The 24,616-nt window shown below is 40.1% G+C and overlaps 1 protein-coding gene across 4 annotated transcripts in view; it reads left to right on the top strand.

Annotated features, from left to right (window-relative positions):
• The first annotated feature begins 981 nt into the window (after positions 1–981).
• Positions 982–24,616, top strand: part of csnk1a1 (casein kinase 1, alpha 1) — a 34,929-nt gene continuing 11,294 nt past the window's right edge. For 3 of the 4 annotated variants that reach the window (XM_038700126.1, XM_038700128.1, XM_038700127.1), the window contains exons 1-5: positions 982–1,744; positions 2,060–2,166; positions 10,807–10,933; positions 11,419–11,517; positions 20,586–20,669. In XM_038700126.1, coding sequence (XP_038556054.1) covers positions 1,622–1,744; positions 2,060–2,166; positions 10,807–10,933; positions 11,419–11,517; positions 20,586–20,669 — 540 coding nt within the window. In that variant the 5' untranslated portion in view covers positions 982–1,621. The remainder of the gene's footprint in view (positions 1,745–2,059; positions 2,167–10,806; positions 10,934–11,418; positions 11,518–20,585; positions 20,670–24,616) is intronic. The other variant, XM_038700129.1, reaches the window with a different exon arrangement.

Genomic DNA, 24,616 nt, shown 5'->3' on the forward strand with positions numbered 1-24,616 from the left:
ATCAGCTGAATTAAGCACATCAGTGTCAACATTGGATTTTGTTTAGACTGCCAGAAATGGTGGCCTTGCAGCCATTTTGCCACAGATTTGCTGAAACCTCGGTAGTTTATATGGATACAGTATTATCCCACTTTTCCCTGCCTTAAGGACTACCCAGTTTGCAGTGGTGGGATCCCAAAATGAATATCAGATGTCTTATCTGGCTAAAGACGCATGTGTCCAAATGTAAATGAAAGAGTTTAAATTGTGATTTTCATATAAGATACATGAAATGTCTAAATTGGCCATTATATTATTATGTTATGATTATATGTTTGGGGTTTTATTTAAAGAGAAACGTAACCTATAATAACGTTTGAGAGAGAGAGAGAGAGAGAGAGAGAGAGAGAGAGAGAGAGGTTGATTGTTCTTATGTAGTTTGTATGATGCTTTTGCAATATTGTTGTTACACATTCATGCCAATAAAGCTATTTTGAATTGAATTGAGAGAGAGAGAAAGGAAAACCAATAAAAGACAAAGAAACACTAACTAAACAGCTCCTGAAAATTGTTAAAATGGGCTGCTTCTGAAACACGACAGCCTATTCTAACGTCAGTAGTAAATACCACCTGTGGTTACATTCAAGTGCTCTGGGGTCGAACTTGACAAAAACGCGGACCGTGTAAGAATGCTTCATTTATATTTGACATAATAAACCTGACACAAAAGATGCAGTTGTGCACAAAAGTACAAGAACAAATATAAGCATGGTTTAGCATCAATGTACATCCTTTTAACCAAACATAGCATAATAAATCACTTTTTAACTTTGCAGTTGTTGACTGGTTACATTGTGGACATTATAGGGAATACCTATATATACCTACCTAAAGTCTGTATCACTTTGTTGCGGTGTTCATATATGTCATGAGCCCTATTTTTTCTGATAGTACCTGAAGGGGTCATGAGATATCTAACCTTAGCTAATCGCATCCAACGGAAACCAGCTGAGAGAAAGGGTAGAGAAGACAAGATGGCGGAGTGAGTGGGTTGCGCTTTGTACAGACGGTTGCGACCCTTGAAGTTTGCTGAAAACGCGCTTAAAGGACTCAAAACATTGAAAAAGCAACACCACCATCGGACGTGTAACTAAAAAGGCAGTTTCTGCCCCTCAGCACGGAGGAGGTCCGGACATTTTTTCCGTGGCGGTCCTTGCGACAGCGTTAGCTTGATGCTAACGTTAGCCATCGTCAGATTTCACTAACTTAGCTGCTACTTCGAGGTGGCTGGGTGGTTGAAGGCCGTAAGCCTTTTCGGATTTAGTTTTGGATGTATATACTGGCACGGTATTCCGTGAGGAGGTTTCATTTTAACAAAGATCCATTGTAGCCGGTAGCATATGAGTAAAGCGAATAACGCCAGGAGAAACCTATTTTCCAGCTGGCTTGTTACGTTAACGTTAACGTTAGTCGTCTATAATATTGTTTGGAGTAACGTTAACAGCTAACGTTAGTACATATTTATCCTCAGCAACACCAACTGGACATACAGGACTCTGTGTGGTCTGCTGACAACCGGGCTAGACTGCCACATAGAATTTCCTAAAGTGAATCGGGTGGAGATTGTCATTTGGTGGATATTATGGCGAGCAGCAGTGGCTCCAAAGCCGAATTCATAGTCGGTGGAAAATACAAGCTTGTCAGAAAAATTGGATCGGGATCTTTCGGTGACATATATCTGGCAATCAACATCACAAATGGAGAGGTATGTTAATTTAACGTTACTGCATCAACGTCTAACGTTAACTTACATTCGTCTATGTTGTTTTAGGAAAGTTGGTTTGTCCTACAAGAACACCGGTGGCTGAGTCAAACGTATTTGAGGCAGATTGCAACATCGTTAGCAAGTATATAACTAAGAAGCTGTTAAATTGATTTCACTAAAGCGGCTAACTGTTACACAATAACGTTACATTAATGGGTATTAAGCCTTTGTGAAGATATTAAACGTAGCTGTAAATGGCGAAGTGACAACAGTGATGTTAATATTAATTCTATCTTTCGTGTGTGCCGTTTTCAGGAGGTAGCTGTAAAATTGGAATCACAGAAAGCCAGACATCCACAGTTGTTATACGAAAGCAAGCTGTACAAAATCCTACAAGGTGGTGTTGGGATTCCACACATCAGGTAAGGGGTCACGTTATTCTTTTTACATCGTGCTGGCGTTACCGACAATAAAGTGACTTTTTTATTAGGCTTCATTGTCAGTATTAGTGTGGTAAAGTTTTCTTGTGGAAAACAGACATCTTATGTTAAAGTGGCAGCAACCTTGCTTGGCATTAGGCCTGCTAATCTGCCTAACGTTACTTTGCCTATTCCACTAACATAGCTTTTCCGCGAACCCTTCATATCCCGTCGTGTTTCCCCCAAACTCTAACCCAATCCTGCGTTGCTGTGTATCAGTTTTGTTTAGACCCCAAACGTTCCCTTTTAACGCGATTAACAGCTCTTGGTGGTGAGGAAAAGCAACTGTGGTTGGAAATGGCCGCTCCTCTTTTGTTTTGTTAGCTCCCAACATGTCCTCCTCTACCCTGTTAGAAAATGGCGGCGGAGCACAGAAGCGAAAACAACAATCCAAGCCCCACGGTAGAAGCGCGTTTACACCGCGTGATTTCAGCCCTTACGTGGCCTTGTCGTACTCTGTATAGGGGAACACTATGTTGTGTGTTCAAGTAACTGTTGGGTGGAACATTAGCCCAACAGAGCTAATGGTGACGTTTGAGAGACACAAGCGGTACCTCACTTCACTGTATACTACAGCTAACGTTAGAAAATACACTGTGTACTAACATTGATAATGTGCCGTTTTACCTGTATTTTAGTAACGTGACTATGAATTGTGTGAAAGGGATTACTCACTGCAGTGCAGTAGCTGACGCATTTGGACCCTGTGGCATTGCTTTATTTGTTTATTTATTGGATAAAATGAGAAGGTGTGTGTGCGGGCCGCCATTGGGAAAGTCAGTAATACTTCTCACCACTAGATGTAACAAAGTGGAAGTACAATAAATATATTGAGGCTTTATGGTTATGCACACGCTATACCGGAGAAATGGGCTACTACCATAAGTAATGAAGTAATTTACAACCAATGCGAGTTCATTTAGCAAAAAACAAATATGTTCATTTGTTAAGTCAGTTACAGACCAAAGTGGCGTAGAAATATTATGTATTTAAGTACTGTGTTTTGGTCCACCAGTCACACAGAAAAATCACTCATTCTTTAGTACTGTGGTTTTTTAATGTGTTTCATTCTCTTTTCTGCCACAAAACGTGACATTCATTAGTGTTAAATATTTTATGTTAAGGTGAAACAGAAGGCTAGAATTCCAACAGTAGAGCAGATTTTACTCTGCACTAGTCAGTATTATCAAAATTAAGTTTGTATGTGATTAATTTCCTCAGACTTATTTGACATTATGTAGACTCAAATTTATGTTTTTAATACAATTTTAGGGAAAGTCAGTGGTATGATACATGGGTCCGCCACACAGAAGACAGAACCGCAAGTCGATTCAGTTTCAGAACCGTTGCACCCATATTCACCTTATTTGCACTAAATGGCCCAATAAACAAACCGTGATTTACGGTGGTTTAGAATGTTTTAAAATTGACTAACAGAAGGGGAAAAAAGAGTGAAAAGTAGGCGTACACATTTTAAATGTTTCGTGATGAAGTGTCAGTCGTGTTTATGATTGTTAAGAATTTACTAAAGACAACATGTATGATCTTTCTAAATAAAGGCCTTTTAACCAATTGACTCATAGGCACCATGCGACTTGGTGAAGTTGGAGCAGTTTTGCAAATGAGAATATGGGGTGGGGTGAATTGATGTGACTTGAAGGAGGGGTAAATCTTCGATAGCCACCTTTTTATTAAGCTTAGCCTTCTTTTTTTAGGACAAAGAAGCTGCCTGTGTAGATGTAAAAATACCAGCATTTGGCTGGTGTAGATTTTCCTTCCCTGTTCTATATCTGGCTAACATGTGCGGCCATATTCAGTACACTACAGCTGGCATATAGCTGAGTAGAGACAATGACTGTGGAGCCACTAAGCATGATGACTTAGTTGAACTCTGAACACACACCTTTACAAACTACACCTGCTGTGTAAGGTTACCCCTGTCATGGATATTATCACATGGTGTGGACTGTGCATTTTGTGTGGGCATCATGGCCACTGTAGGATGCAGAGCAAGCAATGTAGAAGACTTTTTGTAGGCACCAGGAAGTGAGTTGTAAAACTAGCGTCAGTATGACTGATGGGGAGGCAGTGTTAATAATAGTAACTCATGGTTGTAGCCTGCTTGAAATTTGGTGAGCACATTGACCCACACAACATTTTGGATCTGACCTGTATTTAAACATTGCCATGTCTTGTGTACTACTGTTTTTTATTATGCTGGATAGAAAATGGTGACCGTTTATTCCTGACCCTTGAACCAAATTTTCTCATTGAACAATGAATACCTACTGATTGAGAAAGCTAGCAATGTTTGTGGTGGTTTCAGTCCCCTTTTTCTGCAGGTTTTGAAGCAAAGCTTTTCTACCTTCACTGTAATGCAGTCAGGGACTGTTCATTGAATCGTTGTACTGGGAATACTGGCTTCATGTTGTCACAAAGGCTTGTTGGAGCCTGTCCAACCTGCTGGTCCTGCTGCCCCTCCTCCACTCATACCTATAACCTGGATTACATTTTTATACCATCACCACTTTTCATAGTTTGTCTCTCCCCATTCTTGCTCTGTTTTTTCATACTGGCTCAACCCTTCTGGTGCAGTTTAAGGAAATGGGCAAAATGGTGAATTAGAATTTTATTAAGTTGAAAGAACGCTGGTCCTTTTCATGGTGTAGTACACCTTTTTCAGTGTTGGCTAATGGACGATTTATACTCCTGCGTAGGGTCTGTGTGCATAGCTACGCACGTAGCCGTGCATTTATACTTGTGCGTCGGTGTGTCCGTCATTCTGCAATTATACCCTCAAACGCTAGTAGGCAGTAGCGCTGCAGCGTCCACTGTGTTGACTTTTGCCGGCCGAGCAGGCTAACTTCCGGTTTAGCCCTCCGCTAACGCGAATGAGGGTAAAATTGTATACGTGTGGCTGGTGTAGCCTGTTCAAATGTTATCGACCGAATGGATCACATTTTGATAGTGAAACGAGTCATTTCGCTCGGGTTGTGACAGTCAAATATCGCAAATATTACTATCCTCGTTTAGCAGCTAGTAAAAGTTACTTCAAACATGGGGCACTTCCGGTCAGCTCAGAGGCAGTGCGAGACTACCCAACTGACCAATCACAGTGCTTATGGTCCGCGTTGCCTCGACGTGTAGTTACATTTTTGAGGAGGTGCACGTCAGGCTACTGCGTAGGTGACGGCGTAGGGTAGGGGGCTGCGCAGCGGCTACAAATTACACTTAAGTTTACGACTATGACTGAGCTTTCCTTTCACCAGACTTAAGTATTTTAGATTAAAAATATTTACCATGAGTAAGGAAATGCGTTGCCAAGCATATGTCCAGCTAATAAAAGCTTTTTTCTAATCTGAGAAACTGGACTGTCATCTCTAACCCTTTTCCTAATAATAAATCTTTACCTGTTGTGAAAACTATAATTATACTGCACATTGACCAACTGGCCAGTCACTGGTAATAGTTGGTCTCACTCTGAGTAAAAAAAATCTACCGGGAAATCTTTATTTTCGTCTTATTTTTGGTTCGACATACAAACATACACTTCGTCCTGCTCTGTATTTACAGTTTGTTACCGTGTTTTCTGGTCACTCTTCTTTATTACTGTCGCTCTCACGTGCTAAACGGTCCTGCTGCCAGATCGCAATTGTGCCTTACAGACCCGTTGTGTTAAATAAACAAACACTTGTTGTTGGAACCAAACTGTAGTGAAATAGTTCTTTATTGGCTTGTTAAGCACTGTAACCTTGGTTTGAAAGTGCTATGCAAATAAAGTAGTTATTAATGGAGCTGCACACCACAGTACATGGTTGCAGGCATTTGTTGCTGCTGCTCTGAGCTATGTTTTGCTTTGAGGCTTGCTGATCTGCTTTTTAGTTTGCCAGCCTCTAGCTTCCTCTACCAGCAAACTAGCCTACTGCTCCAGGGGTGGGAGTGTGTGAGTGTTTGTGAGCACCCACGTAGCTCATTGTCAACACACATCGGAAATATGGCAGCATATTTGATATGGATATGAATCAATAGAAATGACCACTAGTATTAAATTTTCTAGTATTTTTACTGAGCTCTCATCTGTCCTACTTTCTTTATCAATGCGTTACTTATCCTACCAGAGGACAGCAGTAGGACAATTGACTGTAGCGGTTCATGTTAAATTAAAATGTCTCCCATGCACTACCAGCTCTCTTCTGCTTCATGTGCATGCTGGTTGTCCAGGTATAAACGGTGAAGAGAGTTGTAGGGCTTATATGCGTTGTACAGTGCAGAAACACTAATGAAGGCAATGGCAAAGGTTTTCCAAATGTCAGACTGTGATGATCAGACTTTCATATCATCATCTGGTTGCTGCTGTTTACATTAACCCCAGATGCAAATTCAAAAAGTGTACTGTGGAATCTTTGGGGTGTTTACGTGTATGTGTCTATATATAAATGTATCGTTTTATTTTATGTTACCATATTTTAATGTAGGCCTACACTGAAATGGGTACTTTGCAATTCTTATCCAATACACTTTTTCTTAAACTCGGCAAATATTTCCTCATGGGTCGGTAGCTGTCTGTCTGTTTTTTGTAAATTGAGCACAAACAAAGCTGCTGGGAGCGAGCAGAAGGTGGCGGTGGCGCGCTCGAAGCAGTGGAAGAGAGAATGTAAACAAACGGCGGTAACGTTACTTTCGAACATGCTGGACTTCTTACAGGACTTTAGCTGTGAAGATGACAGAAACAGCCACAGAGGGAAAGGTGTGAGGAATTGTGAGATATGTTATGACCAGGCGAGGGGAAGATCTGTGTTAACATTTGTGAGGGGTTTCAGTGCTGGATAAATCTACGAGATTAGAAAGGAATGAAAACCGATGAGGTTGCTTTGTTTCTGCTGGACAGGTGAGTAGGCTAAAGTTAGCTTTGCTGTTCCACATAAACGACAGGTTCATTATTAATGTCTTGTCTGTCTGTTTTGTGATGATCCCAGCTGGTTGGTTTTGTTAGCTTAGCTTAGTGTGCAGTAGAGGAGGAATAGACAGAGTGTGTGTGAACGCATGTCCCGGTGAATAGCGAGAAACGGGTCAGCACCTTGTTCAGCAGTAAATGTACAGTAGAAGTTACAGAGGCCGGTGAAGACAGACTGCAGCTTCTCAGGACTAAAGAGGAGCTCCTGTGTGTTGCCGCGAATGCCGCGTCGTCATAATTGTCTTTTTCAACAAATATGATTTAGGTCATTCGTTTTTTCAGAGTTTTTTCAAAGTGCTGATTTGTTCGTGATTCAAATGAATTAAAGCAGCCCTAGCTACTCGTATAATTCACTGATTTACCAATGCACTAAAAGGGTCATTATGGAGTTTTCAGCGGTTTTAAAATTTCAACCACATGTGCTCGTACGCGTACTCACTTGAACTCATGAGCGAGTATAATCCAAAACACAACCGCTTTCATACAGAAATCCGGCAATAAATGTAGAAACCCCAGCATGCAGGCTGTGGCTTTTCCCTAGACATGTTCCCGGCTCAGGCAGATCAGGAACAGTACCTTTCTTACAGCGCAGCGAGACACCGGCATACTGGCACAGTACTTCTGGGGAAAAAAGACAGTGTAAAAGCTGCTTTAGACAGACAGGGATACAGCTTCACACAACATGCTGGAAACTCAGGTAAACTCTGACTGCAACGTTATAGCAATATTATCAGCTGCAGGTTGAACTAATCCTTGCTCGTTACATGATCACGGTACATTTACTGCATTTAGCCAACGTGCTACATCAGCGTTAGCTCGCCTGTCTGCTTTTCAGTAACTAGTATCTAATAATAATAATAATAATAATCTGTATTAGAGTTGGGGTGATGTCTACAATGAAACATTGGGATGGACAATGTCATTGGGTGCCGGGGGGGCAGCAGTCGTTATGTGCATGTGTTTTCGCACAGACTTCACTCGGTAAAAAATTGGTAGACTATTAACTTACGTTACAAGTCGCAGTGGATATTTTACGCACGGACCAGGTAAAGCAACGGTGAACACAGGGTGCAGATGTTGGTTTCAGTTGTTTGATAGGCTGCCTCATTAATAAGACACTAAGTAAAACCACAATAGCCACAAGCAAACAGCAGCAGGTCTGAGCTAATGTAGCGTTAGTTCTTGGCTGCATCGCTATAGGCAAGTGAATAAATTGCTCCACATTTGCTTTTTACCGTTGCTTCCTTTCTTGCAGGCTAAATCAACACTTTGACATGATACCGGTGGTACACAGGAAAGTAACATGGGTCGCATTAGCTGGTGAAGTAATGTGGAAAGCGATACAACTTTGCACTCAATGACGTTAGCAACTGCTCGGCATTTCCGGCGAGCTAACGTGACTGTGTGTTTCTCAAGCCTTCACTGTATTTTTACTCATCTGACACATCAGCTGATCATCTGATCATCACATAAACCTTTATTGTTGTTTTGTATCCTTACATAGAGTTTGTTTTGTGCTGGGAGCAGGTTGTTTTATGGTGTTAGTGGACTGCATGTCATTAGCTGCAGTGTTGTCGCTGTAGTCTGAGAGAGGCTCGGGAGCGCGCACAGACCCGACATCCTCACATTTGTAGCAGAATAGTGTGGCGTGTGCTTTATTTCTGAGTGAGTTTCTGGAAGCGATTCTGAACCCCGGAACTTCCTGTAGTGCATTGCGGTTATAAATGAATGAAAATTGCTATCTCCCCCCTTAAGAACATCTCTGGAACGACCTGTCAACACTGAAATTCCGCGTCTTTTTAAAAAAAAAAATCATTTATGGGCGTTGTTTCTGTTTGCTGTCTGTGCTGGTCTTCACCGAGGAGAGTCGTTGTGCTAGCACAAACTCACCACTTCAACAAACTCTCAAACTCAACTACATCTGCAGATACGAGAGCTCATTGAATACTTGGTGGCTGTGTTGGCAGATATTCTGTTACGCCCTCAAGCTTTGTAAACAAGGAGCGGTTGCCCTTGTGAGTAGCCTCTTTCAGCCCCACTTATTACTGTATTCTGCAGAAGATCAAGTACTGTGTTGCCATACTTTCACTGTGAACTGTCCACATAAATAATTGCACATACATTTGAATGATACATCAAATGTATTGATAGACTGCAAATGTTTAATATTTTCGTGTTGAAATTTCATTCATCTACCACATGATTCACAAGCTCTGATGAAAAAATGTGCTTGGAAATCTGGAAAAAGTTAAAAGGGATTTCAAAAGGCCTACCTATATTATAATGAACAGATTGGGGAATAAGCACCGTCCTCCATAGATTCCATGGTTTCTAATCCCAGACAGGGGCAGCGGCGATTCTCTTGTTCACTAGTCGTTATCCCACCACTCTTTATTCTCTTTATTAGGATCTCCATTAGCATTGTTTTTCTGTCTGGGGTCCATTCAACTATATGTTAATTCTAAAGCACTGACTATTAGCTTTCATGTTCTCCAAACTGTGGCAGGTTACAGGAGCTCCTCTCACTCGGACACATCTCAAAATAAAAAGTCCTCCAGGTTAGGCTGCTGGACCGAGCTTTCTGTACGAATAAAATCTATAAACTACAGTATGCTATAACACGGCTCAGTGTTTCCTACAGTGTAACTGTAGTGGTGGGATAGATATTAATATATATTTTTAGTTAGTGTGTGTATCCAGACCTCAGTGTGTCAGACTGAACAAGAATCGTTTTTACTGAATGAGATGCTTTTGCCACCTGTTAAACAGCTGATTGTAGGCATAGCCATCTTCAGAATGTATCAAAATGTTGAAGCTGCTTATAGTGTTGTCAAAAATATCGATCTTTTGATACATATCAAATCTGAATATTTCAAACTGTTTTAATGATTCTCCACAGCATTTGTCCTGGAAATGCGCTTCTCTTCCTCCCCTGACAGTGAGCTGAATGACACACCACTACAGTGCCCCTCCTTCTGTCACTCACAACGCTTTCTTCTCGTCTCATGCCGTCTGGTTAAATCGCTTTTTTTTTCTTCCCATGCCATTTCCGAAGTCCTGCCCTACAGTGCTGTGATTGGCTAGTAGGGCTGCAGCTAAAGATGATTTTAGTAATCGAGGCTTCTATAGACTTTTTAATCGATACATTACTAAAGTAATAAACAAGATGGCTCAGTAAACTCTTGTTATTGAGAATTCAGAGCTGTCAGACCTGAGGAATCTCAGACAGTTTCAATTGATAGGAAATACTTTGACCTATTGACCTGGTGATTCCTATTGATCTAAAATTGAACATGTTGAATATGCTAAGACGGGCACAGTCCAGGTTGTTGTTTTTTTTGTTTAGTTTTTTCTAAAGGAAATGAAAGTCCTTGATAGAACTTACTGACAGTTTTATGATTGTTGAATTTTGTGATAACATTCACGCAAATAATAGGGACAGGATAAAGAAGTAAAGCAAAGGCTAGTTTAAGTAATTTGTTTGACTCCTGATTAATTAGAGATGGGTTTGGAGGATAGAACAAGGAGTTCAGACCAGACTTTAGTCTCAAGGTCTTTCCCAATGTGACGATGTGCTATGTTTGACTGACCACAGGTCCACCCTCATAATATCACTATTGTGTCCCCAGGTGGTATGGCCAAGAGAAGGACTACAATGTCCTAGTCATGGATCTGCTTGGACCCAGTCTGGAGGACCTGTTCAACTTCTGCTCTCGCCGTTTCACCATGAAGACGGTCCTTATGCTGGCAGACCAGGTAGCTAACACTTACAAACTCACCTGTATGCAATCTTCTGAAACCGGGAAAATATACAAGTAGTCGGACGGTGCTGCCTCTCAGCAGGTAGGTCAGAGTTCCAGTCTGCTAACCTGACTGTCTGGAGTATGCATGATCTCTGCAGGTCTGGTGAAAAGGCTTTTTCACAGCACACATTTTGACTCGCAGGAAAGCACAAGTGTAACAGAAATTAATATTGGCCATGTTGACCATGATGATGTGCATGCTGCTTTGTTGTCTTGACTGATAATTCAATTAATGCTAATTAAATTTGTTTTTCTTGCCATATCACATCGTGTCCTCTGTGAATATCAGTTTGAACGGATGTGTCTGATGTAGCCCCCTACGTCTGTGGACAGGATAAGCTGTGTGTTGGGTTGAATTGATGGGACAACTTTCATTACAGGAAAAGCATTTTAGTATGTCGTGTACAAATTTAACCATGTCCTTCTTTTCATCTTTAGATGATCAGCAGAATTGAATATGTACACACAAAGAACTTCATCCACAGAGATATCAAACCAGACAACTTTCTTATGGGCATCGGCCGTCACTGTAACAAGGTAAGACCTGTCCAGGCCCTATACATACTGTAAGTATGGATTATTGATGGTCTGTGTGCTGTAGAGCTGTTGGCAGACATCATGTTCAGTTCTGATTCCTAGCTGATCTACAAATTTAAAGCCCCCCTCCAGTGTATTTTGACATTTCTATGATATTTCATATTTTTCTGAGTCATTTCCTTACAATGTTGATTACCCACATAGTTCGCCAAATATTTTTGACAAATGGCTTAATTTTGTGCTCAAAGTTGCAAAAGTTGTTTAGTTGTTAAAACAGGGTGGTGACATGATTATAGCAATTCCATAAGTCATACGTCATTCTCCAAGCTCGCGCAGGCGCACTGTCATGTCTCGTTAAGAAAAACGCCACCACGCCTCGTTAAGTCAGAACATCAAACCGATAAACATAGTTGTGAGCTAGCTAACCAATTTATCATGTCATTTACCTAGAACTTACAGTAGGTATGTTGGTTTGTCTTTCTAGTTTAGTTTGCTAAGTTAACTAAGTTGTAGTTAGCCAGGTGTAGTTAGCTAGCATAGTTATTGCAGAAAGTTAGCTAACAGAGGGTCTTCATTTTATTTTTTAGTTTCCTCCTCTTGGTTTAGTGTGCTGTTCATTTTCATTATTCACCTGCCACCGTCTTGTGTTCAGTCTGCAACGTGCATTTTACTGACGGCCGTTTTACCAATGCATCGGCGGAGGCACCACCCGCACCCCCGCGGTAAAGTAAGCATGCCATAAAACGTAGTGGAGTGGATCATGTGCAGTGCGTGACAGGACCATCGACTGTATGATTGAACAGCTGATACTCGCACATTAGTTTCTATCATGGGTAAGTAATAGCTACTCCTGACAGACAAAGATACAGTGTAGTGATGTTAACACAGCATATCGTTAGCGAACACTCCAGCCAGTCAGGTTTTGGTTGTCATGGTAATGTATTACGTCTGACTATTAACCACACCCCCATTCTCTGTTTGAGAATGTTCACCAAAAACAGCAGTTAAAACTGGCTGGAGGGGGGCTTTAACTTTAGAAATGGTGATCTCTCCATTGTGATGTCATATCTATACTCACTACTTCTAAAATAACCTTTTCATGGCTGTGACTTGACCCACTGTCACTGCTGTTTCAGAAAAACCTTGTAATTGGCACTTGGTCCGTGGTTTGTTTTGTAAACCTGCAAACAGAATCAAATGTTGTATTTTATCACATTGACTGACAGCAACATTGCCTGGTCTCAATCACCCTATATAAAAATAATAATATAATAATAAAGGAGAGAGGATATGACTAAATGGATAAGTTCTGACCATTCATTTTGTGTAGTTTGCACAGTCGAATAATAGTACAAATATTCATTTATCTTGTCAGTCAAGGTAGGTTTTATTTAAACATCAGCTTTATCAATATCTGTATCATTAAGTATCAATTTGGAAACATCTAGTCATTTCCTTTATTAGTTTCCATAGTTCTTTCTAGCAAGTAGAATGACCTTATCAGTTTCACAATGTCTTAGCTCGATCACATCACGCTCCTGCGTGTAAATCTTACAGAACAGACGTTCATGACAATTACAAGAACCCAGGTTAGCCAGTAATAGGTACAGTATGTGACCTTGGAATTATAAGGTTCTTTGTGCTTTTGCAGTGGTTTGGAGATATTGAGCTTCAGATGTTTCACATCCTAGATAGCAATACACCGCCATCTATCAAGACTAAATGGGTCGCAAGTCTATGAATACAATAGACAAAGAACTCAATAAAAATACCACGCCAAACTTTTTAGCACTTAGACGCAGGTTTTTTTTAAAATGCGGATATACCCTTTTTCAAACGTCTCTCATTTAACAGTAAAACTACGCAGGTAAGCAGGGTTAGTAAACAGCAGAAAGCAGCATGGAGGCCAGTAACAATGTTGCGGGGTGTAGCCATGGTGCTTGTAGTTAACAGCACTGTGCTGAACAGGTGACAGGTGTGTTAAGTGATTGTGTGCTCTGAAAGATGCCACAGAGCAGTTGTAAAGTCGCAGTTGACAGACTGTAAGCCTAGCATGCTAATACTGCATAAACATATAGATAAGGTGTACTGAACAGGGGGTGAAAATTAGCACATCCGCCCAGGTGTCATGTTTCCACCACTGCCGATCAGAGCTGGAGTCGATAAATTCCCGTGAGTACTGCAGTCAGTCACCCCAGGAGTAAAAATTAGATTGTACCCTTTCACACTGAAAACAAAAGCCAGGTTTTAGCTGATGGTAGTGGGCTTTTTGTTCATTGTAGAAGTAATGAAATGTATGAAGAAAACACTTGACTTAAGGCACATCCCTAGCACCTGCACTAGTGATAACTGCAGGCCTGAGGACACCGGTCCAAGATAAGCTGGGTGCATAACGTTAAGCAAGTTTTAAAGTTCTATTGTTAAAATGATTCACAACAACATTACTGCGCACAATGCCACCTGATGTAAGTGAAACATAAATAACAAACTTTGTTGGAATCAGTTTAACGTCTTGGCAATGAGCTGATGTAACGTTGGTCTTCTGTCTTAAAGTGTCACAGCCTCCCCTCTTAAGAGATCTGCGATACACATGCGGTCGTTTCGGCGTAAGACTCCACTCTCTGATGTTTATGTGACTAGGTGATGAGCAACCAATCATAATTGTCGTCATAATTAATCATGACTTTGATTAATAAGCCTCATCCTGAAATAAATCCACCAATATTAGATTTTATCACTTTTGTTTCATTGTCAGTTTAGTTTTTGCATATCGTAATCTAATAATCATTTTGCAATTATTTTGACTGACACCCCGGTATAGTCATGATTTCAGTTGGAATGGTGTTTGTTGCTTTGAATTTTCACTGAAAAACTAATCTAAAAATGATGATGCTGTATTTTTGCTGAGATCTGTCCAAACAAGCATGTTTCCTAACGTCTGGGGGGAAAAATGATTTGTAGGCCGGGGTGTCTCTGTAGCAGCACAATGCTTCATTTATAATGGAATGTTGTGACACACTTTACCTTCAACAGTGCCTTCTGGCATTTGGATATTGCACATGGCCATTTTGCGATTTCCATCATATTTCGATTTATTGTTCAGCCCTAGTTGTCCGTTTTATCAATATAATTATGACCCATTTAGTCTTAAGTATACAATATCAAAATCCTATCACATTTTTAAATGGGGTTTATAGAGCAGGAGTTCTGCAGATTTCTAATAACTGACGGATCAGTATTCACTTGGAATTACAAGGACTTTCCACGTATAAAGATGTTTTAATACACCAGTACGTTACTGAAAAGTTATAAGATAAAAAATTCAGTGACTAGCTTTTATTATAGACACTAAAACTTTTTGTTTGCTGCTGTTCGTCTGTCCAGTGAACTTCTGTCTTTCTGCTCCCAAGTTTGCCTTCACTTTTTTGCTTTTCACAAGCTAGTGTTTTTTGCTTTTCACTCAATCCCAGTTAGGAGCATGGTAGAGTTTGCATAAGTTAAGTTAGCAAATGTTTAGCAACTAGCAGCAAGAAAACAGGATTGATCTCAGATTTTTACTTATTAAAACTCTGGCCATGGTTGCTGTGATCTGTTCACAGGAACTTTGAGTCACTAATAACATTAACGTGAGCTGTGTAGTTAACATTACAGAGCTGTCTTACCTGGACGATGGCTTATATTAAAAATCAGCAAGATAAAAGATGACTAACTTAGTTGGTAACTGTAACGTGTCATTTTACAATGTATCTAATAAAATTGTGAGGTTTCAAAACGACAAAGGTTTTGTCAAAGACCATTTTAATGTAAATAACTCGTTTCACAAATGTAAGATTTAGAATGTAAGAACCTTTATAATTTTAAGGTCACTATGTAGTTCCTTAATGGGCCACAGTATATTAACAAAGGTGACACATGATCTAAATTCAACAGCTGCTTCATTATGAAATGGTGCAAGATGACACAGGAGGCAGTAAAATAATGCACATCCCAGTTACCGGACTGGGAATCGCGGTGTAACTCATGTTTATTAGAACAATATGACAGGACAGGCAGTTCAGTGATAGGCAAGGTATCACACAGCATTACTCTGTGTTTTGAATAATAGAATTTGGAAAACAAGAAACGACCAGATCCTTTATTTATTCACAGAATATTGAAGGACTGAGGGGGAAAAAAACATTTGAGACTGTGTCCTCTTTTTAACATGCAGCTGTCAAAGGGTTAAGATGTCTGTAATGAAGGAAGGTCACCACTATTGTCTCATTGCATCTTAAATATATCTGTTCAAATGCAATGGCTTTAAAAACAGCCCAACACGGACAGCCACATCTCCAGTATAGGCTGACCTGCAGCTGTTGTGGTATTAGCTGTTTTTTTTCCCCCACAACTTAAGGATAATGATGAAAAGAAGTAGATATGCATGGTCAGTGTTATCTGTACGCACAAATGGACTTTGAAATCCAAAGCAGGCTCGGGTGTATAATTTAGAAGATAGACAGCAGTTCTCTAGCATCAATTATTGTTCATTCTGCACCTCTTCGTGTTAAGTAGGGAAAGTGAAAGGGGCATTTTAAGTAGTATTTGAATGTGTATTTTTGAGCAAACTGACCTTTTAAACACTGTCCACAGTTATGCCGATAAATGCAAGAAGTTTCAAACACAACACTGTTTTCAAATTGTTCTCCAAATACCACCATCAAATAACACAGCAGATACCAAATCATCATGTTAGGTTCTCTGTATAGCACAGGCGTTGTCCCTGAGAGACCTTTTGTGGGAACGGCCAAAATGATAAAATTTAGACCCTAGTGATGGAAACTTTTAAACCCCCCCTTCATTCTAAAGACAAATGTTGGTGTAACTTTAAGGTTGAAGGGTGGTGTAAGCCCAGTTTCTGTGTACGAAATACTTGCCAAAGAATTGATTTTGCATGCTGGACACTGATACTGGTTTTCTAGCTACCCACACAACAAAAATATACAAGCAATTTTGTCTCTTTGTGCTGTCATTCTGGTCAGAGGTGTATAATCAAGTTGCCTGAAATGGAATGTTTGTGCCCTTATTTTAAGCCCTTGCAGACAGGCAACGTTTGGTTAAGTTAAAGCTTGGGATGTATATTACCAACCTCCAAAGGAACGTGTGCTCTGCCGCACAACAGGTGTGCAACCACAGCCCAACCTCCATTGATATTTTCCTGCTTATAGATGTAGGATGTGACTGCCTTGCTGCAGCCAGCCTTTTCCTGACACTGCAGTCTGTTTCAAACGTTTGTTTGACAGGAAGGGTTCAGTCTAATATAGATTATTAGATAAAATAGATTATTTCAAATATGTTGGGATTGTTTTAACAGGATAATTCCATTCCAAAATCAATTGGAAACATCTTGACAGATGGGTCACTTTACAGCTGTACAGCAGAATATATAGTCATTTACTTGTCAGTGTTTTTACATACTCTACAGCTACATACCAGATGCAAAAGTATTGTCCACCTTAAAGCAAATCAAAGCCTACTGTATGCAACTTAAAGTTGTAACAGAAAACGCAAAGCTTGGTCTTAGAATACTAAGCAGCTATCTCCTCCTACTCACACAGAGTGGACAAGTGTGCCGGCCATCAGTTAGCTGGGGTCTTTGCGGTGTGTTCAAGAGAAACTGTTAACATTGTTATTCATCTATTGTTGGCAGCAGTTTTGTATGTCTGTATATTCGCTGTGTACCATAGAACAGACACAGGACACACAAGATGAGTACTTACTGACATCCTATGCCAGAGATATCGGACATACCATAATGTTAGTGTATTTAACCTCTCAGCAAGAACTGTTTCAGCTTGACTAGGCATGAATGATGACCATCTTTCACTGTAGTATTAGACATGGATTGCAATTTCTTGAAACAAGGAATAAATGGTTATACTGAAACCAGTTCAACTGCAGAAGCAGTTTCCCACAATGTTTCAGTTGAAGTAGTTGCAGGCCATGGTGTGTTGGATGGCATTGGATCTGTCTATGCATATTGTAGGAGTGTCTTCTGTTGCAACATTCTGCCAGTACTAAATGCAGAGCAGAACTGTATGAGGTATGTTATAGTTGTATGTGAAGCAAATGGAGATGATGGTTCTTTGTTAAAGAAACTAAATATGACTGTACGACTCTGAAGCATGTTATTCAGTGTGCTGAGCAGAGACGAGCACTGAGAATTGGTGCCTTTTACTAGCACTACAGTCAGCTCATGGTTTGCTTTGATCAGCAATACAGGGCTCACTGATTCATGGACTGATGATACTTTTAGCAAAGTTAGAAATAAACTAAGACTGTAGCGCATGTTTCATTCTTCTTGCAGGCGGTGCAAAATGCGGACTCTTATATGAAGTTTTGTTGTAGAGCAGTTCAGCTGGAATGTCATCATGAAGATGGACTAACATTCTCCAACTCGGCTTAGCAAATTTGTTTTCAACTCATTATTAAGCACCAATAATTGCATCAGTGCCGTTTGTTTTGTGGAAAAAACAATGTTGTGTATATATTTATTTTATATATATTTTTACAAGATATTTAGCATCCGGGTGTTAATTGTTAACTTTACCAACCCGCACTGAAAAAAATAGGCTAGCAAGAAGCAGAATCTACCCATCCTCTGCATCTGCATCTCTCTCTCTTTCTCTGCCAAATATATGTTGGCGACTGTTAATAAGTCTGTTAAGAACTGCCACACAGCTGGCCACCTTAGCATGTCTGACGGGGAGCAACTCTCCACCTGCGAACTCTCTTGAACTCACTGGTACGGTGGCCCAGAGGTATCGGGCCAAATACAAAAGGCCACAACAAAAATGGACGCAACGGAAGTTGACAACGAAAGACGTTTAGAAATAATACTGGTTGGCCACAGTACCTCTGTACTACTGTGTAGACACATGCCATTTGCAGTAATCTGCTATTACTAAACGTCTCTTTCGTTGTCCACTTCTGTTGTGGTCCACCTCCATTGTGGCATTTTGTGTTGTAGCTTTTGTATTTGGCCTGACACCTATGGGTCGTCGTATGCTGGGTCTCCACTGCGCTCCTCATGTGAACAGATACGCAGACAAGCGCTGTATGGGCAGTAACCATGGGAATGTCTACGGTGCGCTGCTAAATCTCTGCCAGTACAACTGTATTTTCTTTATAGGCTAGAAAACATTAAATACATCTTCTATAAATTATTGATATATGGATGTTTATTTTTGTGCTGTGTGCTTTCTGCACAACAGTGAGTGAACACTGTAAACAATAGTTGTTTATCATAGGCTAAAGGAGTTCTTTTAGACTTTTGTAGGCCTACTTGCTTTCATTGTTGTAGCTTATGTACGTGTGTGTGTGTGTGTGTGTGTTGATTGATGCTTGAATATAAAGATAAACATAAGCAAACTCAGTATATCTCATTCTCTTTTTAAAAAGTGTAGGCTAATTGTTTTTGTGTCTAGCCTTGTATGATTGGTGTAGGCTATTTCTCTGGACTTTGAGGTGCACTTATAGCCACCTTGACAAGTCTTCAGATTTTGTAATGTGGATAGCTTTCTACCCAGATGAACATTGTGACTAAATCTATACCTTGTTTGGAACCGTTACATCAACTAATAGTTTGTCTTTAAAATGAGCAGTCTGGTGGTTTGTGTGAACTGGCTGGCCTAGGATGAAGTCAAATTCCCAACCTGAATTATTGTGCCAGTCCGCCCGTGGCTGAGGGAGTTTACATGGCTTAGATTTAGCGAAAACACCAACACCATGACCTGTATCTGCTGCACTAGGTGTGGTCCACAATATGTGTGGAAAACCAAGTTTGCTGAGGTAACTGGCACCGTACAGTTTAAACATGACATGTTAATGAAGCACAACAGCAGCTTAAGACATAAAATATGAAGAGACAGATACAGAAATGAAATGGCATGGCCACTTACAGTATGTGCATTTATTAAGCACCAATCAATTAAGATGTGACTGTGTAGTAAAATAAAACGGCACATTGGAGTTTCTGTATTAATTACCAAAGCATTTATCAGTAAAATGGGGAAAATTGCGTCACAAGTTGTTTTAAAGTGTGCGCTCCTTAATTTTCTGCCTGTGCTCTTAAAATATTCAGTTAGTGGCTTCAGTGCTCCTAGTAAAAAAAAAGTTAGTCTGGGGCCGATGAGCAGAATCAAGAATGAAATTGGTATCAATACAATCTTAACAGTTCCCTACTATTGAGCTCTGCAACAGAACAGCACATTATTTTCCAGTTAACCGTGTGTGTGGAGCTTTTGTCCATCACAGTTTGAGTAAGGTAAGGCTACAGAACGTCAGAGGACATCTTAACGTGACACACACTGTTGCTAGTGTGAGAGGTACAGCTGGTTTATTAGCCACTTTTGTCCAATACTAACCCAACTCCAGTACATTTAACCCATTATCTGTCTATGAAGTTGTGTATAAGTTTTCATGTAAGCAAGAGACAGGAACTCTCCCTGTTAGTGCTGGCACGCGTACTACCTGGTTAATAATTTCTACTTAAGGCAATCACTCTTAGAGGCCTCTTAAAGCCTCCTTTGTTATTAGCTATTTCTATGCATTCTTTGTTCTGAAGGATGGACAACCATGGGCTCTTTACCATCTGCTGCCCAAGTCCCCCTCCCTCCCCCCCAGGTCTTTTCTGAGCCATGGTGTTGCCTGTCTGCACTGGCCTTTATTGTCACTGACAGACATGATATTGAAGTTTCATCTCCACGTCTCCAGAGACACCTTTGGCTTCTTGTTGTACAGGATTGATCTTTCCATGGCTGTCCTGACAGAAGAAAATCACAAGTCATGTGGTTTCTTCTAGACTGATGGCCCGAATGATCATATCTGTACCACATTTTTAGCCTGTGTAGGTCCAGCCTTGGATGTACAGAAGGTGCCTATCCTAGCTGTACAGGACACTATTAGTCGTATCAAAGGGAGCAAACCATGTGGGTGCAACCCGAAGTGCCTGTTGTACTCATGCTAACTGTGACTGAAGGTGGATAGAGGCTGTGTGATTTTGACCCCTACCCCTCTACTGTCTGCCCTAGTGTTTAGACTCGTCAGTGGGGAAGAGGAAAAGAAGCTTGGCTGTTAGCTCTTCTCAGGACCCATCTTTCTCAGGATTAAACCAGGTGTGACCTTTACCACAACACCAGCTGCCTCACAACAGCAGTTGTCGCTTTGCAATCATACCTAACTACACTGGTTTAAAGTGAATCAGACCACCAGCACCCATCTTGCACTCATAATTCCCAATGTTATGTACTCCTCCATCCAGTGTGCACTTCATGAACAGTGGGAGAGGAAAGCAAACTTTCCATCAGCGTTGCTAGGGATTAGCTATTCTCCCTACTTGTTGTTACAAGGGGTCCTAGTCCCTTTAATCATGGATTCTTAGCTACTATAAAAGCCAGTTCCTGTCTCTCTTAATGTGATGTTTGGTCTGAGTAGTGACATGCAAAAATTAATTCTATAGTCATTCACATTAAACTAAAATAAAACCCGATCTCAGAGCTAAGACAGTATTGAACTTCATTTAATCTGATCCATATGTCATTAGATAGCAGGCAAGCTGACAAAGAATGTTATTATACAACGTATAGACGAGTAATGATGTAATCCTAACATACTGCCATGTAGACGGTACATCAAAATGTATAGATTTGTTTGCATGACTCTTGCCATTCCAGCTGAGATGAAGCTTAATATTGGATCAGAAACAAATCTGCAATTAATAAAATGTTTAGTACAAAACAAACACTAAAAAAAAATCATGTCTTAAAGGTACTTTGTGACATGTCACTTTTTTATTCATGTGAGAAACTTCTAAAAAAAAAAGAGAAAAAAGCATAATCTTTGTGGATGTAATTTCAAGTGGTACAAGCAACTCGATGGAAACGAGCAATCATAACATTCAAACTAACTTAAACCCAGTTCTTTATGTAAAGTGTTTGCCCAGCTTGTATGTAGGTGAACCACAGCCAAGCTACCACTTAGATGAAAGTGATCAAAGATACAAAGAGAAGCTTCACTACTGTGAAGCTGATTCAAAAAGTCGGAGTAAAATGTCACTTTCCCTTCATGCAGTCCATTGCCAAACAGCCTAAACTAAGGCACCATTTATAGGGTGACCGCGAGGTCTTAAAAACTCTTAAAAAGGTAATCAATTTTGCGAAAATTAAGGCCATTAAAAAGTATGTCTTAATCTCCATTTAACAAGGTATTAAATTTTGTAGATATTTTTGTCAATGTGAAAATCCTTTTTGCCCAAAGAGTTTGTATGCTAAAAGTGTGGGTGAAGGTATTTATTTATATTACATAGCCAAAAACACTTGATGGTCAGGACGCAACTTTAGCGGCTGTGTGATTCTGCTGTGTAAAATTAGGCGCAGGGATCTCCCGTGTGAGTGTTTTCCCTCTCATACGCCCCTAAAAGTAGATCCGTGCAAACCACAAAACTGATTGACGAGCACAACCGACTGTAATCTTCCACCAGGCCGGACCCCCAATGCTAATCGTTCAAAACATATTCTGACTGAGCTCTGTGGCCGCTTCAACAGCCCTGTTACTCAAAAACATGATGCGCGCCGTCAGCAGGTGAAGCGGTAAGACTGAAGACAACAGGGAAATATAAGCAGCGTATGGGATTGGCTAACATTAGCTGGCTATTAAGCTACATCAGTGCCTGTTAGTGAAACACGTTCAACTGTTCATAAAGCCGATGTGCTTGTGAATGTCACTTTTTGTGAGCAGATCAATCACAGCCTGAATGGAGCGGGACATTTAATAAAAAAAAAAAAAAAAAAAAAGTCATCGTCCTGCATAAATGGTTATGATTGACGCATTAGTAGGCTTCTTAAAATTAAATTTGGAAACTAACTACTACCAGATAATGAATAAAAAATGAGACAAAATGAAACAGCTGTAACTGTAACTAATATTATAGTAGTGGTAAGCTAATCACAGTACTATGAAATTATAATGAATATAGTAACTTCATATAGATAACATTAATATCAAACTGTTATGTACTATTATATTAACAATATACTTTTATGCTAATACACTCATAATGCTAATACACATTTATACTAGTTCCTCCTCCAGGTTGTGGATGGATCGTCTGCAGCAGACAAATGTAGATTTAGCCAGAGTCAGGATGCCATTGTGCTAATACGTGCTGCTTTTAGCCGCCTCTTCCTGAGACCAACATGTTCATCTTGTTCTATATAGATGTTATATGTTTTACTAAAGTTACTGTTATAGAAATTTACACAACCCCCTTTTTAAAGGTGTTTCTGACTTAACCGGTTACAGCTCAAAGTGGCGCGGCAGTTTTAAAATATGTTAAAAGGTTTTAACAAGTATTGAATTTTACTTAAGGATTCCCGAATATACCCTGATTTAACTGTGAAAATGCTAACACAAATTGATTAAATATATTCTGCCAGAATCTTTAAGGACCATGTTCTTTTTCACTAACAAATTTTCCCATTGGTGTCATAAGAACATGTCACTCACATTCATTTAGCATTAGCCTCACAGGGTTTTTATCATTAAGCTACAAACTTTTAGACTAATAAGGTGATTCTCAGGCCAATGTAAATATCAAAGCTTTACCAGGTATTGGCCTCTCATATTTGCTGCTGCTGCTTGTGCTTCTGCTGTCCATACTTGGTTCAATCTGTAAAGCATTAACTGGATTTTCCGTTGTTGAAATAGTTTTTATTTCAATTTTATTTATGGTGCCCAATGAGTTGTTGAAATTGTGTCAATGAAAGTACCCATTGGCAGCCCTGTCAATACATCTTAGCCAGCCTAAATTACACAAACTAGACAGCTTAGCTCCATTCAGAGCTTAAAACGAAATGCAAGTACATTTAAAATGCCCATAAGTAACAGCTTGCACAATATGAGTGAGTAATTTGACAATTGTTTGACACTACTGGCCGGTATAGCGATGTACTTCAGGTGTACCGGGGAGGAAGTACACCTAAACTCTCAGATGGTCACATTTGGTCCTCGCATGTTCCATATACTGTGCAAAGTGGGAGTCAAAAGTTGCGGTCTCCATGTTGTGCTAGCTTCAGTTACGGCTGGGTAATGCGGCTTATAAATCTGTCTGTATTTTTTGGCTGTGCTGCAATATAAACTATAAATCTTGAGCTACACGTTGTCTACACAGTGCAAACAGGATGTAGAATATGATGCATTGCTGCAGATTACACCACCCAACAGTATAAAACATAGTTATGAGCTCAACCTTAAACATCTACAGCAGTAAAATGCAACACACATTTTCAAAGTGAGGTTGATATTAGCACTTAGTGGTTAATCGATCAGAATACTTAACCTCTGGTTAGCACACCCCCACTCTAACGACACCTGTGTGTTATCTGCCTTCTCCTTTAAGGAAGGTGCCCTAGTGGGTAACCTGTGTGTGACGGAGTCTGGCAGGTTTGTTGATAGTGAGTCTTTCCCAGTGTGTTTTTTTTTGGGGGGGGGGTTACCTTACTCTAGACAGCCATAAAGTGTGTAGATAAGCTCAGGCTGCAGTATAATACTTAGTGAAAGGCTGTGTGTTGTTTGCTGCCCCAGAAGAGTCCCTGGTAATGTAATGTTACTACAGCGTCGTGTGCTTCTCACTGCAGAGAGTAGAGCAAACCAAGTGGTCAGATGACGATAAGCATTGAAAAACAAAAATTGGTGGCTCTAGCTGCTAACTAGCTAGCTGTTCCGAATCTTCTGTGAAGAGTAGAAGACACTGTAGTAATGTTACATAAACAGGGATTTTTATCTGTTTGTTTGTTTTTTGTTGTTTTGTGGCAGCACAGCCTTTCACTAACTGAATTATGCAACCTGAGCTCATCTACACACCTTACAGCTGACTAGAGTAATGTAACAGTTAACTATTCCTCAGCAGAGACCAGCGGAAACACTGAAAACTCAGAAATAACGATATGGACTTCTGCTATATTGCACATGAATTGATATTTGAATATGTCAAATATATTTGACTTATGGTCCAGCCCCAGCTTTTTCAGTGGGTTTTCTCCATAATGCATTATTTGGTTGTTTA

This window comes from Micropterus salmoides, unplaced genomic scaffold, assembly GCF_014851395.1.
Source record: "Micropterus salmoides isolate LMB-PRFRI ecotype aquatic unplaced genomic scaffold, ASM1485139v1 Ms_hic_scaffold_5, whole genome shotgun sequence".
NCBI classification, from domain to species: domain Eukaryota; kingdom Metazoa; phylum Chordata; class Actinopteri; order Centrarchiformes; family Centrarchidae; genus Micropterus; species Micropterus salmoides.